Source organism: Scyliorhinus canicula, chromosome 21 (assembly GCF_902713615.1).
Source record: "Scyliorhinus canicula chromosome 21, sScyCan1.1, whole genome shotgun sequence".
In the NCBI taxonomy this organism is placed as follows: Eukaryota; Metazoa; Chordata; class Chondrichthyes; order Carcharhiniformes; family Scyliorhinidae; genus Scyliorhinus; species Scyliorhinus canicula.
In genome coordinates this window covers 55,396,916-55,415,516 of record NC_052166.1, presented here as the reverse complement: position 1 = coordinate 55,415,516, position 18,601 = coordinate 55,396,916, and the positions used below count along the sequence as shown (strand labels likewise).

General features: G+C 46.9%; 1 protein-coding gene across 2 annotated transcripts in view; it reads right to left on the bottom strand.

The window, feature by feature from the left end:
* Positions 1-1,285: 1,285 nt before the first annotated feature.
* ak8 (adenylate kinase 8) overlaps positions 1,286-18,601 on the bottom strand; it is a 223,716-nt gene continuing 206,400 nt past the window's right edge. For both annotated transcript variants that reach the window (XM_038782152.1, XM_038782153.1), the window contains one exon: positions 1,286-3,469. In XM_038782152.1, coding sequence (XP_038638080.1) covers positions 3,223-3,469 — 247 coding nt within the window. In that variant the 3' untranslated portion in view covers positions 1,286-3,222. The remainder of the gene's footprint in view (positions 3,470-18,601) is intronic.

The following is an 18,601-nucleotide window of genomic DNA, read 5'->3' as shown; positions in this document are numbered from 1 at the left end:
GGTGTGGTGACGCTCGGGTTCAATCACCACCAGTCATCTCTCAAAGGGAGTGCAGCCTATGGTCCTCTGGGACTGTGGTTACATTTATTTGTTCAAATGTTTGTTTTCTCAACGATGAGCTGTTTCAGTTGTGGCTCGTAAGCCAGAAATTACAAGTAAATGACCAAATTTGTAATACTGAATCAAAGATGGCTGTCGCAGACAAGTTTTATTGTAATTCCTAGTGACCGTACTCTTGAATAGCATCAAGAACAATGTTAGCACAGTAAACATTTTCTATCATTGTACTTTTAGAACTGCAAAAACATTGATATTTTAAATATGGAGAACCTCCCTGTGTCCATGATTATTTTGAGCTAACTGCTGTGTCTACACAGGAAACAATGCACTGTTAAATTGAAAAAAAAATGAATCATTCATTTCTTAGCAATCTGACCTCCGTACTCTTCCCCTAACAAGCTACCATGCAATGCTAGGCCACATGGGTCAGGCAGTAAAAGTAAATAGAGCAGAAATACAGGTTTTCTGTAGGAAATTGGATTTATTGTATTTTCCATTTTATGGAGCAAGCAGGTTGTAGAATTCTCTTAGGGAGAGGTCGCACACAAGAAGCTTGTTTGGTGAAGGCAGGTGGTATCAGCCTCTTTGAGGTCCATGTATAATGTAGCTTTACGTGATTATTTCTTCTTCTTTAGTTTCTGATATTGTTTTAATTTTCTAATATATAATTGTATCACAAAATGGCATTTCAAACAGCCCAAAATTATTCCAAAATAAATTTATCATTTAATGCACTTCTGTGCAGAGGAAAACGCTTTGCAAATTAAGCATTTGCTATAGATTGTCTGTCTTTTAATACCCAAAGCAGTAATTAGGCTGACTTGGTACACAGTTATAACGAAGAGCAATCTCTGTTGTTCTCCATTTCTGAGGGATCGTTAAACAAGAGTATTAACATGTTCTGCTGCCCCACGGCTCAGCGCTTGTTCTCAATGCTTGTTCCCAGTGGATCCCAGAGGTCACTGACTGACCTGAGTCTGCATGTACAACATGGAAAGGAGCAGTCGCAGAGAGCACAGTTCCTTGTTTGCATTCATCTGTGCGCTCACCAAAGTGGGGAGAAAATGGAGATACTGCATAAAGCAGGTTTACTACAAATGTGCTGTCATTAAGAGAATAGCATATTGCATAATTGGTATATTTACTTAATGTATTTTATCATCAGCTGGCACAACAGTGTCAGTGAGAGAAGAAGCTCCATCAATAAAAGCAGCATACATTTAAATAACAAATATATGCTATTTATTTTCTGTTTCTTTGATACCTACTACATTTATGTGCACAGTTGCTTAAGTACCTGTGAAACCAGTGAAAGCAAGTACCGACAATAGAATGTAAGATTACAGAAGGGTAGAGTTCCTCAGCCAATGACATACATGGTTCCAGGTTCAAATCCCAAGGCTGCCAATCTCATGAATTTACTCAGATATTGTACTTGGCACCTATGTGAAATAGCTGGGGATTGGGGGCGACACTGTAGTGCAGTGGTTAGCACTGCTGCCTCACAGTGCTGAGGACCTGGAATTGATCCCGGCCCTGGGTCACTGTCTGGGTGGAATTTGCACATTCTCCCTGTGTATGCGTGGGTCTCACCCCCACAAACCAAAGATGTGCCTGATAGGTGAATTGGTTACGCTAAATTGCCCCTTAAATGGAAAAAAAAGAATTGGGTACTCTAACAAAAATTGCTGGGGCTCTGCATGATGGCCCCAACAAAAATTCTGGTAGGCGGATTACAAGGAGGAACGGGGCAGTAATTTTAGTTGCTTGATTTTCAGAGCATTGCCAGCCTGAAAATAGGGTCAAAAATCATGCCCTCACCTCTATAATCTCCTAACTAAAAGAAAGACTTGCATATATAGTGCCTTTCAGTTACAGCTTGTGGGAAATACCTTTGGAAGCTGACGTATGTGTTCAGAACAAATTAAAAGTACCTGTAGAGAACCTACAGCAGAAACTCTGGAAAAGAAGACAAGTAGGACTGCAGAAGATGTTGCATCCAAAATAGGGTTCAATTTGATTAAACATTCATAAAGAGGAATCGGATTTCTCACTGTAGGTTGCAAACATCATTTTGTGTGATTGACACTATACCTTGCACATGTCATTGACTAGTTGTCACCATATATCATTACTCAAGTGCATTAGTAATTATGGTCTTTCATTTGGTCTTGTAAGAACAGTACATATAACTTCCACATGTGGACTGCAACAAGTTACAGTAAGCAAAGAAAGTAATAACAACTGAAACAGGCATCCACTAACAATTTTATTCAACCTTAGCACCATCCATCAGCTGGAGGCTGTTTAACCTTAGGTGGCAAAGCTACAACATTTCTGACATAAGCCTTGATTTTATCTTGTTTACTGATTTAGTGCCTGTTTTGAGAGCTGACTGATTATGTATACAGATCTGGAAATGTTTTAACATAATAATAGCTTATTATACAAGTAGGCTTCAATGAAGTTAATATGAAAAGCCCCTAGTCTCCACATTCCGGCACCTGTTTGGGGAGGCCAGTATGGGAACTGAACCTGCGCTGCTGGCCAGCTGTTTAGCCCACTGTGCTATAAGGCATAGCATTACCATTCCAGAAAATATAATCGGTTATATCCAGCAACAGAGGTACTATGCTTGCAAGTCAAAATATATAGAATAATAATGACAGACAGACAAAAATATGACCAAATAAACCCCTTGTTCGTGCATCAAGATCAGAGGTTTGCAACGTGCACCATGAAAGAAAGTTTTCTCAAAGGTTTATCCTGTCGAGTACAATACTCAGACTTACCACACCAAAGAATGATTAGAAGATCACTACAATCGTAGGTTACGTTACCCTAGCTCTAAAGAGTCTTATAAAATGCATTAATGTAATGGCCGCAAACCAGAGATCAAAAAACATGTCATTTTCCACCAAGCTATCTGTCAGAGATTTGCATAGAAAAAGCATCTTCCTTCAATGTAATCTCCAATGATCAACTCATATTTGTTCGGAAATGTTATGGGGCAAAATCTGACAGAACAAAGGAAACCAAATGTGTATTTAGGGAAGGATTCTTTAATTAAAATTACTATTAGCTAAATGGCTATCAATAGAATTTAAGTGTGTAGAATACGTAGGAAAGACAATGCAGAAAGAGTCTTATCTACAATATTACTCAAACAAAGACATTTGTGTGTTTTGACAGCGGTTTGACAACACAGCTCTCAATGTATTCAAACACCGTGTAAGGATCCTGGTCTGCATTGACATGGATGACAGGGTTGTAGAACTCCTCCAAGTCCTGAACATTTGCATGATATACTTCAAGTGCTTGTTGCACATTTTCCTCGGAATCCTTGGGATGTATTTTACAGCGACTGTAAACCTCACTGGTTGGTGCTGGTTTATATATCGAATGGTATCTAAAAAACAAAAGAATAATTACATTACAAAAGAATAAATTTCATGGGGAATCTGAACTCGTCCTTTTAACTTCACAACCTGGGTTAAATCAAGCCCTGATTGATGTTATTAGGATTTTGCATTTCTGATATACAAGTTATTTATTAAATCTGGTTCTAATTTGAATTCAGTAGAAAAGCCCAAGATGGTTTTTAATTCAGCAATAAATGACATTCTTAAAGTTGAATGATTTTGGAAAATCATCTGTGGAAATTTGAAAAATGTTACTTTAATAATTAATTTTAAAACGATACTTTGAAAATGTAGTAATTTTGTCATGTAGTTCACAGGCACAAGGGGAAATTAAATAATATTTTTGATATAAGCATACAAGTTAATAAATTAACATTAGGATAAAGTGCTGAAGATATTGAATGCGACCACAACACAGGGGCATTAATAGGATAAATCTCGCAGTATTGTCAGAGAATATTCAAAACAACTTTGAGAACATTAAAATTATGCATAACACATTAGAGATAATAACCAGATCTATAGCAAATATTTATGCTCAATCATATGGCAATAATTTAAATTGAGATAATACCTGCAACAACTAATTAAATATATAATGTAATAAATATCATAAATTCCTGAGTATTATGCTGAGCTATGATGTAATAAATAGTTAATGACTAATTAGTTAATGTATATTATTGTTTTGCTAATTATATTTGACAAAAAAATTGTAAATAATTCATCATACAGTAATTGGAGTTGCCTCGATTAAACATAAAGACAAATCAAACCTAAAGGAAAAGCAATAATGGATGTCACAGACAGCACATTACCAGTAGATACTGCGATTAGAATGGCCATGTTAATTGATGTCTTTGAAATAAACTTGCATTAAACATTTATCCAATTTAAAACACAATAGGATTTTTCTTTTGTTCAAAACTTTGAAACACTACTGAGAAAAGTCAAGACAGCCACTGGCTGTAGCCAGCACTGCACCGGTTTGGAGCCACCTGACGATTCATAAAGAGCACTGTTTCACAGTGGTTAGTACAGTTGCCTCACACACTAAGGTCTCAGGTTCAATTCCCGGCTTGGATCACTGTCTGTGTGGAGTCTGCACATTCTCCCTGTGTCTGCGTGGGTTTCCTCCGGGCGCTCCGGTTTCCTCCCGCAAGTCCTGAAAGCCGTGCTGTTAGGTCATTTGGACATTCTGAATTCTCCATTTGTGTACCCAAACAGGCGCCGGAATATGATGACCAGGGGCTTTTCACAGTAACTTAATTGCAGTGTTGATGTAAGCCTACTTGTGACAATAAATTATTATTATTAGAAACATTCTACTGTGATGCAAACATGGGGGTCATTTATGGGCCCAGCACGCTCCCGCTCAGGGCCGGTGCTAGGAATTGGGGGCCCAATTAGAAAAGTGATGACGGGGCCCCTACTCTACAAAAGTAAAAATTTATGTATGTTTATATTTCGTGTAGTATGCTCGTCTTTAACCAAAAAAAAACATTAAATGCTTGATATACTAAAATTTTGAAACTTACTTACCCGGGCGGAAGGATTTGGTGGCGCAGGGCTGAAGGATTTGTCGACGGTAATGCGGTGCGTTCCCCAAAAGTAAAAACTACCCTATAGTTCCTCTTAGAATACAGAAAAGGCTTCAAACGGTAACTCTGTCGCCGCTGGCGCGGGGCCCCCTTAAGGTACGGGGCCCAATTTGATGAAATTGGTCAAATAGGCTTAAAACCGGCCCTGCTTCCGCTAAGTCACTCTGCTCCTCATGGGGGTCATTTATGATGTGCGACTATTGAATGGATGTCGAACGGCCATTCTCAACCAGAGGTTTAGATCAGCGAGAGAAAATAATGAGAAATGAACACACTTTGTTTTATTCCCCACCTCTTTCACATCTAATGGGCGGATTTTCCGGTCTGCCTGCAGCGAAAATCTCGGAGGTTCGGGGGCATTTAATGTGGCAGGAGGCAATCTGTTTCCTGGTGGTGGGATAAAGATTAGAATTTTACTCTTCAGACTTTCAAGGCAGATTGAGCTTACTGACAAACAATGTGAGAACTTCATTGGCATTTATCATGAGGGATGTAGACGCTGCTTTCACCTTCTTGTGAACCTTGTGTAACTTCACTTACATCCAGTTCTGGTGGTAAAAGCTACACCAAGGCTGGAAATGGGAGACAAGCGAAGACTGGAAGGGAGGGCAGGGGAAGAATGCCCAAGGGAAGTGGGGGGTGTAAAAGAGTGTGTGGGGAAAGTTGGAGAGTGCAGTGTCCAGTCTCCTGGGGAAGGAGGGAGGTTCCAGGGAAAGAGGGGGAAAGAGTGCATGGGGAAAGGGGAGGAAGAAGTGTCCGGGGAAAGATGGGAAATAGTTTCCAGGGAAAGGGGGGGGGGAGGAGTGCCTGGGAAAAGGTGGGGGAAGAGCACCTAGGAAAGGAGAGAGACCGTGTCCAATGTGTGGGGGAGGTAGAAGAATGTGTGGGGAAAGGCGAAGGTGTCCAGGAAATGGGGAGAGCATATCTATCAAAAGAGGGGAACAAGTGCGTGGGGCGAAGGAGGGGAGATAGTATCCAGGGAAGGGGGGGTGGGGACGGAGAGTGTCCAGGGCAAGAAGAAGGGGGAGACACTATCCAGGGAAAACGGAGGAAAAGAGTTTCTGGGGAAAAGGCAAAGGTTGGGGAAGAGTTTCTGGGGAAAGGGGAGGAGTGAAGAGTGTCTTAGAGAGTGGGGTCAGTGATGCCGACAGTGGGGTTCTGGTAATCTCAGGATAATGGGAGGAAACAGTTATTGTGAGAGGGGAGTGGAATACGTCAGGTTTGCTTGTCCAGAGTGAGAGTTTAGTAGGCGAAGGAGTTATGGTGGTTGAGTGAACAGGAGAGGGTAGGATCAGGTTGAGCATGGGGACAGTAATGGGTTTTGGCTCTGAGGAGAGGGACGGTATGTAGAGGTGTATTGTAATCGGACGCAGAATTATGTTCAAGGATGACAGAGGAGAGATAAATAGCGATATTGGGTGGGTGAAGTGTGATGAGGGGAAGTTGGTGGGTGATAGGGGGACCCAACCAGAAGGTGGTGCACAATTTCTGCACCCCCCCCCCCCCCCCCCCTTACTCCCCCGCCAGGAGACCCACCGTACTCATAATTAATAAGCTGAACAGTGGAATATCATCCATGTACAGCTGTCCTGCTGGAAGTATCATAGTATCGCTACTGTGCAGGAGGATGCCATTCGACCCATCGGGTCTGCACTGACCCTCAAACACTCGACCTAGGTTCACTCACCTACCCAGCTCGCCCTACCCTCTTAACCTAACCTGCACATCCCTGGACAATATATGGTCAATATATCTAACCGGCACATCTTGGACTCTGAGAGGAAAATGGAGCACTCGGTGGAAACCCACACAGACATGGGGAGAACGTGTAGACTCCACACAGTCACCCAAGGCCAGAATTGAATCTGGGTTCCTGGCCCTGTGAGGTAACAGTGCTAACCACGGTGCCATCAAATCACACTGACTTTCCCATCTTCTACCAGACTGAGACTCCAGAATGGAAGATTCTGTCCAAAGTGTTTATCAGCCAAACTATGTAATCCAAATACTTTAGGGGAACATTACTACTCCTAAACATAACAATTATTTAAACCGCAATGGAAAATAGACCATGTAGAGGAGCTGTGTCAGAAGGGTGGGGTGTGGCAGTGTGAAAGCGCGGGCTTTCCTCTGGATGTCCGTGCTGCGGGGCAGGGGGGGGCGGAGCTGGAGGTGGGGGCGTGGCCTTCACTGGTTTTCTTTCCCCCGCTGAAGCGGTGTCAAGGAGGTGTGGCAAGAGGGGGATGACCCCATGCCGGGAGGAGATGGGTTTTGGCGGGAGCTGCCGGGTCAGCAGAAGTCAGCTGACTCACGGAAGTACCATGGAGGGTGCGTCGCGGCTAGGAGGGGTCCTAGCCTGGGGGGGTGGGGGGATACCGGGTTGCTGCTGGAATGGCCAGGAAGGAGCTGGTGTGGGCCGGGGGGGTGGAGGAGAGGCGTTATCGCCATGGGGAACGGGTCAGGCGGGGCGAGCTGGCCTGGGGCGAGCAGTTGATAAGCTATGGCTAGCCGGCAGGGGAGAGGGGCAGGCTGCCCTCTGATCCGGCTGATTACCTGGAACGTGAGGGGACTGAATGGGCCGGTTAAGAGAACTAGGGTATTTTCTCATCTGAAGGGGCTGAAGGCGGACGTGGCTATGCTCCAGGAGACCCACTTGAAGGTGGCGGACCAGGTTCGTCTGAGGAAGGGGTGGGTGGGGAAGGTTTTTCACTCAGGATTGGATGCGAAGAACCGGGGGGTGGCGATTCTGGTGGGGAAGAGGGTGGCGTTCGAGGCGGCTGAGGTGGTGTCGGACAAGGAGGGCAGACATATTATGGTGAAGGGTAGGCTGCAAGGAGAGAAGGTGGTGCTGGTAAATGTATATGCCCCGAATTGGGATGATGCCGGCTTCATGAGGCGCTTGTTGGGCCGCATTCCGGACCTGGAGGCGGGGGGCCTGATCATGGGGGGAGACTTTAACACAGTGCTGGATCCCCCACTGGACCGGTCCAGTTCAAGGACGGGTAGCAGACCGGCGGCGGCCAAAGTGCTGAGGGGGTTTATGAACCAGATGGGAGGGGTGGACCCCTGGAGGTTTGGGAGGCCGAGAGCGCGGGAGTATTCCTTTTTCTCCCATGTCCATAGGGTTTATTCCCGAATAGATTTTTTCGTCCTGAGCAGGGGATTGATCCCGAAGGTGCAGGATGCAGAGTATTCGGCCATAGCGATTTCAGACCATGCTCCGCACTGGGTTGATCTGGAGATGGGGGAGGCGCGGGACCAGCGCCCGCTCTGGCGCCTGGATGTGGGGATGCTGGCTGATGAGGAGGTGTGTAGGAGGGTCCGGGGAAGTATTGAGGGGTATCTGGATACCAACGACACGGGGGAGGTCCGGGTGGGGATGGTCTGGGAGGCTCTGAAAGCAGTGATCCGGGGGGAGCTGATCTCCATCCGGGCCCATAGGGAAAGGAGGGAGAGGAAGGAGAGGGAGAGACTGGTGAGGGAGCTCCTGGATGTGGACAGGAGATACGCGGAGGCACCGGAGGAGGGGTTGCTGGTGGAACGGCGTAGTTTGCAAGCCAGATTTGACTTGTTGACCACCAGAAAGGCGGAGACACAGTGGAGGAGGTCGCAGGGCGCGGTATATGAGTATGGGGAGAAGGCGAGCAGGATGTTGGCGCATCAGCTCCGCAGGCGAGATGCGGCTAGGGAAATTGGTGGAGTGACAGATAGGGGTGGGAATGTAGTGCAGAAGGGGACAGAAGTAAATGGGGCCTTTAGGGACTTCTACGAGGAACTGTACCGGTCAGAACCTCCGATGGGGAGAGGGGGGATGGAGAGCTTCATGAACAGGCTATGTTTCCCAAGGGTTCAAGAGGAGCTGGTAGAGGGGCTGGGGGCGCCGATAGGGTTGGAGGAGCTAGTCAGGGGGATTGGACAAATGCAGTCAGGTAAGGCGCCGGGGCCGGACGGGTTCCCGGTGGAATTTTATAAAAAGTATGCGGATCTGGTGGGCCCCGTGTTGGTGCGAGCCTTCAATGAGGCATCTGAGGGGGAGGCTTTGCCCCCGACGATGTCGCGGGCACTGATCTCTCTGATCCTGAGGCGGGATAAGGACCCCTTGCAGTGTGGATCATACAGGCCTATCTCGCTCCTCAATGTTGACGCTAAGCTTCTGGCGAAGATCCTGGCCACCAGGATAGAGGACTGTGTGCCAGGGGTGATACACGAGGATCAGACAGGATTTGTCAAGGGACGGCAGCTCAACACGAATGTGCGGAGACTGCTAAATGTTATTATGATGCCGGCAGTGGAGGGGGAGGCGGAGATAGTGGTGGCGCTGGATGCGGAGAAAGCGTTTGATAGAGTTGAGTCGGGGTACCTGTGGGAGGTGCTGGAGCGGTTCGGATTCGGGGAGGGATTCATCAAATGGGTGAGGCTGCTCTACGCGGCTCCGATGGCAAGTATAGTTACCAATGGAAGGAGATCAGAGTACTTTAGGCTCTACCGTGGGACCAGGCAGGGGTGCCCCCTGTCCCCCTTGCTCTTTGCACTGGCGATTGAACCTTTGGCTATGGCGTTGAGGGAGTCAGGGAGATGGAGGGGAGGAACATCGTGTATCACTGTATGCGGACGACCTGCTGTTGTATGTGGCGGATCCAGAAGGGGGAATGCCGGGGGTGATGGAGCTGTTAGCGGAATTTGGGGGCTTCTCGGGCTATAAGTTAAATTTAGGCAAGAGTGAGGTATTTGTAGTACACCCGGGTGATCAGGAGGAGGGAATTGGGAGACTCCCATTTAAGAGGGCAGTGAAGAGTTTCAGATACCTGGGGGTGCAGGTGGCCAGGAGTTGGGGGACTCTCCATAAGCTTAATTTTACCAGGCTGGTGGAGCAGATGGAGGAGGAATTTAAAAGGTGGGACGTGGTACCGCTATCGTTGGCGGGTAGAGTGCAGTCCGTCAAAATGACGGTTCTCCCGAGGTTCTTGTTCCTTTTTCAGTGTTTGCCCATCTTTATCCATAGGGCCTTTTTTAGAAGGGTGACTAGCAGCATTATGAGCTTTGTTTGGGCGCATGGGACCCCGAGGGTGAAGAGGGTCTTCTTGGAGCGGGGTAGAGATGGGGGGGGGCTGGCGTTACCCAATCTCTCGGGGTATTATTGGGCGGCCAATGTGTCGATGGTGCGCAAGTGGATAATGGAGGGGGAGGGGGCAGCATGGAAACGGATGGAGAGGGCGTCCTGTGGAGATACAAGCCTGGGGGCCCTGGTAACGGCGCCGTGGCCGCTCCCTCCTACGAGGTATACCACGAGTCCGGTGGTGGCGGCTACCCTCACGATTTGGGGGCAGTGGAGGTGACATAGGGGAGAAGTGGGGGGCTCGATGGAGGCTCCGTTAAGGGGGAACCATAGGTTCGTCCCGGGGAACATTGATGGGGGATTTCAGGGTTGGCACAGAGCGGGCATCAGACAGCTGAGGGACCTGTTTATTGATGGGAGGTTTGCGAGCCTGGGGGAGTTGGAGGAGAAATTTGGGCTCCCCCGGGGAACATGTTCAGGTATCTGCAGGTAAAGGCATTTGCTAGGCGGCAGGTGGAGGGATTCCCTTCGCTTCCCGCGAGGGGGGTGAGTGACAGGGTGCTTTCGGGGGTTTGGGTCGGAGAGGGGAAGATATCTGATATCTACAAGGTTATGCAGGAGGCGGAGGAGGCATCAGTAGAGGAGCTGAAAGCTAAGTGGGAGGGGGAACTGGGGGAACAGACGGGACATGGGCTGATGCCCTGGAGAGGGTTAATTCTTCCTCCTCGTGTGCGCGGCTTAGCCTCATCCAATTCAAGGTGCTGCACTTGGCCCACATGACTGGGACGAGGATGAGTAGGTTCTTTGGGGGTGAAGACAGGTGTGTCAGGTGCTCGGGGAGTCCAGCGAACCATGCCCATATGTTCTGGGCATGCCCGGCACTGGAGGAGTTCTGGAAGGGGGTGGCGTGGACGGTGTCGAGGGTGGTGGGATCCAGGGTCAAGCCAGGATGGGGACTCGCGATTTTTGGGGTTGGGATGGAGCCGGGAGTGCAGGAGGCGAAAGAGGCCGGTGTGCTGGCCTTTGCGTCCCTAGTAGCCCGGCGAAGGATCTTGCTACAATGGAAGGATGCGAGGCCCCCAAGCGTGGAGACCTGGATCAATGACATGGCGGGTTTCATTAAGCTAGAGAAGGTCAAATTCGCCCTGAGAGGGTCGGTACAAGGGTTCTTTAGGCGGTGGCAACCTTTTCTCGACTTTCTGGCTCAACGATAGGGTACAGGGACAGTAGCAGCAGCAACCCGGGGGGGAGGGGGGGAAGGGGGAGGGACAAGGGGGGGGGGCGGACAATGACTATGTTTGTTTATTTAATTTTAATTTATTTTTAAGTTCTTTTGTTGTTCATTGGGGTTGGGGGGGTGGGGGGATGTGATACATACGGTCTGGGGGTGTTACAGTTATTATGGGTTATTTTGTTGCATTTCATTGTTTGTCGTTATGTTTTATATTTTCTGTAAAAAATTCCAATAAAAATTATATTTAAAAAAGAAAATAGACCATGTAGTTTAAAATCGGAGGTAGAAAATCTAATGTAATCCTTATTCAAAGATGTAACAGAAAAACTTTTCGAAATTGAAAATATAATTAATAGTCAGTAGAGATTCTAAAAGGGAAGGCCTTGTTTGTCCAACCTTCTTGAATGCTTTGATAAAGTAACTGAAAAGGTAAATAAGGTAATGTAGGCATAATATATTTAGATTTCCAAAAAGCCTTCAATAAGGTAATATACAATAGACTCATGGCTAACGTCAGAACCTGTAGAGTCGGAGAATGGACACCAATGTGACTAAACAGAAAACTTGGGTTAAATGACCGTTATTTAGAGTGGAAAATGGTGAGAGTTGGTGTTCGATAAAGATTTGTGCTGGGACCACTGTTGTTCACCATTTTCATAAACAATTCGGACTTAAGAATTGAAAGTACAATTTCAAAATTTGCAATTGCAACCAAATTGGGAGGTTGAGATCCACCTTCCAAATACAGGAAGACATTAATAAATAACCACTGTACTAAACAGTGGAAGGCTCTTCAAAGGACCACTATGAACCAAAATTTGATACCAAGGTGCAGAAGGGGATAATGGGACAGGTGACCAAAACCTTGGTCAAAGAGGAAGGGTTTTAAGGAGAATCTTAAATGAGGCAAGGGATATCTTGCAGAATGGGTGTAATTGGCAAATTAACTTCAATATAAATAAGTTTGAGGTAGGAAACTTTGGTAGGAAGAATACTCCCGGGATATTAAGTCGATACATGGAATAGGGAACAGAGATTTAGGAATCAAATATAGATATCATTTTGTGGGCATTTGCCGTCGTCATCTCTCTAAATGTGACTGAACTTCAGGATTTAGCAGGTGTAGATTAACATGGATATCCTGGATGGATTCTCCGGCACATGTGGCGGGATTGGTGCCTGGACCCCTGCTGGGGGCAGGATTGGAGTTCGCACACCCTTGTGCCTGCGGAAGAATGTCGTGGGGCACCAGAGTCATGGTCCCTGGTCCTCGGTGCCAGGAATCAGGTGGGCGGAGATTACTATAGGTATCACTAAATGTGAATCTGACATGGTGGACCTTGCGGAGAACAAAGGGGGTAACTCGCAGTGGGCCAAGGGGCCATCCTCCTCCAGCACAATGCACTACCTGCCCACTCCTCCCCTAACAGAACCAACCCACAGGTTACCTGCTAAAATGGGAGACCCCCCCACAATGACCCCCTATCTAAAGGAACCCCCACAGAGACCCCTAAATAGTGAGACCCCTCTCACTCCTAAATAGGGATACCCCTCTACAGGGACCCCCCATACTAAAGGAGCCGTTAGGGACTCTAACTAAAGGAAGACATATAGCTCCCCACCCCCGTCTAAAGGACCACCCACCTCAGACCACCCCCAGAAAAGAGACCCCTGTCTGGAAGCTAGAGAGCAGTCTAGACAGGGGCAGTGAAATAAATTACAGTTGTAACATTCACCTGGTAGCACCACATGTTAATTTAGGAAAAAGAACAGCTGCGACATGTGTTGAAAACCCTCAGATCCTTTAGCTGCAAGCCATCATTCACTTCTTGTAGTGGGTTGTGATTGACAACTTCCATAAAATAGCTCCATTTGTCTTCTTTATGGATGAGTAATTCTTGTTTTTTTATAAATTTAGATTAGCCAATTATTTTTTCCAATTAAGGGGCAATTTAGCGTGGCCAATCCACCTACTCTGCACATTTTTGGGTTGTGGGGGCGAAACCCACGCAGACACGGGGAGAACGTGCAAACTCCACACGGACAGAGACCCGGAGCAGGGATCGAACCTGAGACGTCAGCGCCGTGAGGCGGTTGTGCTAACCACTAGGCCACCGTGCTGCCCTTATGGATGAGTAATTCTAAGTGCTGTAACCGCAATGTTTACAAACACTAACCACATCAAAGAGTTAAGTGCTGCCAATTTCCAGCTCAGCACTTCAAAATCACTTAAGCATGAAGGATCCTGATTGGAATGCACTTAATTGTCTTTAGCGAGTCCCTGTGAGACATATCCCTATGTAGGATGTCTCTGTGGGGATGCCGGGGAAGGGGGAGGGGGAGGGGGCGTGGGGTGGGTGGGTCACCCCATACTTGGGGGAAGGGGAGGCACCCAAAACATCCGGGGTAGGGGGCTGATTTGCCATGTGGGGGGAGGTGGAGGGGAGGGGGGGTTTGGCTGGCAGCAGGGCTTCGCTAACAGACCACCCACTCAAAATGGTAGCGGGAATCTCTTGTATTCCTCGCCATACATAAATTTGCATGGTAAGAGATACTGAATTGATTCGCGATTTCTGCTCCCAAAATTAGTAATAATTGTCCACCAGCGCGATTCTCCGTTTGCTGATGCCGAAATCGTATTCAGCGATCGGATGGTGCCGAAAACAGGGGCGGCGCATGTTTTCGGATGCTCCACCTCCTCCAAAATGGCGTTATCAGTGAGTATACCGCATGGCGTTGAGACGGCCTCAAGACGTCACCTGAAGGCCCTCCCCTGATGCTCTGCCCCCAATGGGCCGACTTCCACACGGCTAGGGAGATGTTTTCGTCAACCTAGCGTGGTGGCTGCAGACTGTGTCCAGCGCCGCCACAGTCGGGGGGGGGGGGGGGGGGGGGGGGGGGGGGAGCCGAGGGGGGGTTTTAGGGGGGCACTATCTGCATGCGGCTGGCACCATGATGTACAGCGCGACTGCTGCAGGTCGTCGCCATGCACATGCGCGGCCACGGTCCCAGCAATTCTGTGGCCATTTCTGTTGAGAACGCCGGGGGTTTTACGTGGCGCGACTGCTATCCTCTCACCGGGCACAGTATCTGTGGAGGGGCGTCGTCGTCTTTTTCATCGTAAAACTGGATACTTCCTCTGGACATAGCCTCAAAATCAGCGGATCCAGCTCATAGTCTCCCAAACGGAAAATCCCAACCACTGAATTTGAAGTGTCAATCACTATGGACTCCTGCTCCCACACAAACCCCATCCCAAGCCAGCTATCACGGAAATCAGTTGATCTTGTGAGAAATCTCCCTTTTCTACTTCCATATCACTGTGAGTAAACGCATAAATTCTTTACCTCATACTTCTCCCACCTTGATGAGTCCATTGATAGCTTCCTGCAGCGGCAGCTTTCTTCTTAATTATCAATCACATGGCCAATTTTTGTATCATCAGCAAACTTCTTAATCATGCTCCTTACATTCAAGTCCAAATCATTGCTATTTACCACAAAAAAGCAAAGATAGTGTTATAACCCTAACAGGAGGCTCAGAGATCTGCAACATCAGATTCCCTGTGGCCTCACCTGAATACAATCTATCCGGACGAGGGGGTGGGGCTAATCCACTTTTCCTATGACTGCTGGGATATAAATATCCCGGCCCAGGTGTGCACTGGGGGTGGGAGACCCTTTGGGGAGTCGGAGCTATGTATAATAATCAGAATAAAACCAAACTTTTCTACAAACATCACTTCCGAGTGGTTGCTTGCTTGAGACTTTACAGGAACTAGTACTGATCCCTGCACAATTATACTAGAACCTGCCTTCCAGTCACAAAAAAAACCTCTTAATTCCTACCTCTATGCCAATTTTGGGTCCAATTTTCCCCTTTTACCTTAGTTCCAGCGTGTTTTTATTTTTGTATCCAGTCTGCCATGTGGTATTATTAACAGACTCGATAAAATCTATTTGAGCTACATCAGATACACTACTCTCTTTGACCTTCCTTGTTATCTCTTTTAAAAATTCAATCATATTAGTCAGAGATGACCTTCCCATAACAAATCTGTGCTGAATATCTCAGATTTATCCATGCCTTTCTGGATGAAGACTTTTCCTTTCCTTCAGAATTTTTCCAATACTTTTCCCACCATTGAATTTAGCTGACTGGCCTATAATTACTTGGTCAACCCCCTTCTCCCTTTTTCAACATTGGTACAATGTTGACTGTCCTCCAATCCTCTGGCAACATACCTGTAGACAGATTGGAAAATAATGGTCAGAGCCTCTGACCATCCCTTGCTTCTTTTAACAGCCTAGGATACATTTCATCCAGGCCTGGGTATTTCTCCACTTTCAAACATGTTAAACCCCTTAATACTTTCTCCCACAATGTCAGTTTAATCTAATATTTGATAGCTCTCCTCCCTGACTGGAATGTCTGTAACATCTCTCTATTGTGAAATAGACTCAAAGTAAAAAGTAAGATTGAGTGGGGATGCTGAGGGGTGATTACTGGGTTCAAGAAGACAGTTCACGGGTGGCACGGTGGCAGTGGCTAGCACTATGGCGCTGAGGACCCTGGTTCAATCCCGGCCCCGGGTCACTGTCTGTGTGGAGTTTGCACATCGATTCCGGCTCCGGGTTACTGTCCGTGTGGAGTTTGCACATTCTCCCCGTGTCTGCATGGGTCTCACCCCCACAACCCAAAGATGTGCAGGGTAGGTGGATTGGCCACACTGAATTGCCCCCGAAATGGAAAAAATAATTGGGTACGCTAAATTTATTTTTTAAAAAGACCGCTCACCACCACCTTCTCAAGGGCAATTAAGGATGGGCAATAAATGCTGGTCTGGCCAGCGATACCCACATCCCATAAATGAATAGAAAGAAAAAGGTTTGTTCAGTAATGAGGTTATGCCCCAAGTGTAGATTTACACTACACAAGTTTAAAATCGGTGTCAAGGGAGAATTACTTCACGCAAATTCTCCCTCTGTAATGCACATTAACCGTCTAGAAAGTTGCACTTCACTTGCTGACAGTTAATGACCCATAAACCCTATTCCCCTAACCCTTAGTCCCTTTCCACCCAACAGTCTGCATTAAAAATTTATAGCTCCAAATGTATTTCAAGGTGACATCCGCGAACAGAATATAGCAGGTGTATTTTTTCATTTTCCTCAGTATCGGACTTCAATCTAGAAGATGGTATAGTTTGACTGGCAGTTTAATTTAGAAATTACGCAAAGGAATCAGTCAGCGTTTCGCCCTCTCTGTTTTTTGATGGTCTGTGAATAAAGCTGCCATTCAATCCAGGGAGCTGTTTTCCTGAAGGAAATTAGACACTAAACTAAATTAAAAGTTCATGAAGTGAACTGCCTATCATTCCAAGTCCTCTTCTGGAACAGTTGCCATTAGCAGGTTTTGTGCATCAAATCCATAATGGGCACGATCCAACCAAATTGCAACAGAGTTTCGTGTCGAGCGCGTGTAGCTGGGTGTTTCCCGGCACTCACAGTGCCAAGAAAGACCGTGTTATCTGTTGCAATCTGGGCCTGAGCAGGGAACGCCCGCTGAGGGGGCACCTAGTCCTGTTTGCTTCACCGAGGAGTTCCACTCACCAGAACTCCCCAGTGCAGGAAGAGATCGGGACCCCAAGGCCCAATCCCCAGCATGGGCACAATGCCAGCCTGGCTGGCCGTGCCACATGGGTACTTTGGCAGTGCCAGGCTGGCACCCAGGTGGCACCAGTAGTGCCAGGGTGCCACCCTGCCTGGAAGCCAACCACCGATCCCTGGTAGACCTCCCCCAAGTGCCATTTTGCCTGGTCCTCGTTTGTGTGGATGGCATTCGCCTATGGTCTCTGAGGCGAAGGGGTTAGATCCCAACGCCTCGGGTACATCAGGTGAGCTGCATATTAGAGTGCGACTCGCTACTCACTCTAATATGCAGATTTGCCAAATTCTGTTAGATCTTGCAAGGCCTGACGATATGGGCAGGTCACGGAGGAGGCATCTACCGGCCACATCGCAACATTCTCTATTTCCTGTTATACCTTCTGCAGAATTCTGGAGAATAGCTGTTTCTGCAGCATTTCCGCTGAAAGTTTAGTAGAACTCTATAGGACCACTGAGCCAGTCTGCGCTCGGGGTAAAATCATCTACAAAAAGGTTTCAGCCTTCAATCAAATTATTTCCACACAAGTGCCTGCAATATTTCTGATGTCTATCTGACAAACCCTTCCAACAGAAGAATCCTAGAACAAATGAAAGTAGTCATTCTAGAAAAATTCTCAATGTCTCAGATTGCCAATATATAAAGATCTACTGAAGAACGAATGTTTTCTGTATTCTTGCTTTTGAAAAAAAAAAGGTTTCTTGATCATTGATGGTTATAAGTTAATATTAACCAACAGCAGCTTGGGCAGAAGTGGAGTGTCTGAAATTCATGAAGGTGCTAATAAAATAGTACGGTCAGGCCTTTAATATGCATGGAGTTGCACATTTAAAAGAAATATCCAGGTGACAAGATTTTTGGATACGCCTCTGACCTTAAAGGTTTGACCTGCTTAAGCGTACACAAAGCCATTGGAGACAGATTTGGTCAAATTGCTGCAGGCCCTGAGGTTCCTGAAAATGAGCTAAGTGAGTGGTTTGGCTTCTCCTCCTGCAAAATTAAAGTACCTGCTTATTGTACCTACTAATTGTACAAAGGATATTTTACACATCTTTTTCACTGAGGTCTTCCTTGCCATGTGTGTCCCTTTTTACTTTTCAAATTTCATCCCTTGATAACTTGGGTTTGATAGCCTTGATAACCAGTACATTTGTCGAGAGTTTATAGCCTGCAGAGTGACCATCCTGGATTCAGGCTGATAGAATCAAGGGGGTCATCTCGTACCCAGCATCATTATCTGGGGACACAGCGTAACGAAATGCACCTTCTCCTGCTTTCCTGTCAACGGCAGTTCAGGTAGAAAGAGTGCTTGGAAAGGTCGGGATGCATATCCAATTCATTTTTTCCAATTAAGGGAAAATTTAGCGTGGCCAATCCACCTATCGGCACATCTTTTTGGGTTGTGGGGGCGAAACCCACACAAACACGGGAAGAATGTGCAAACTCCATACAGACAGTGTCCCAGAGCCGGGATCGAACCTGGGACCTTGGTGCCGTGAGGCAACTGTGCTAACCACTTGTGCCACAGTCCTGCATTTGTAACACCAGTGGGCAGGTAAAA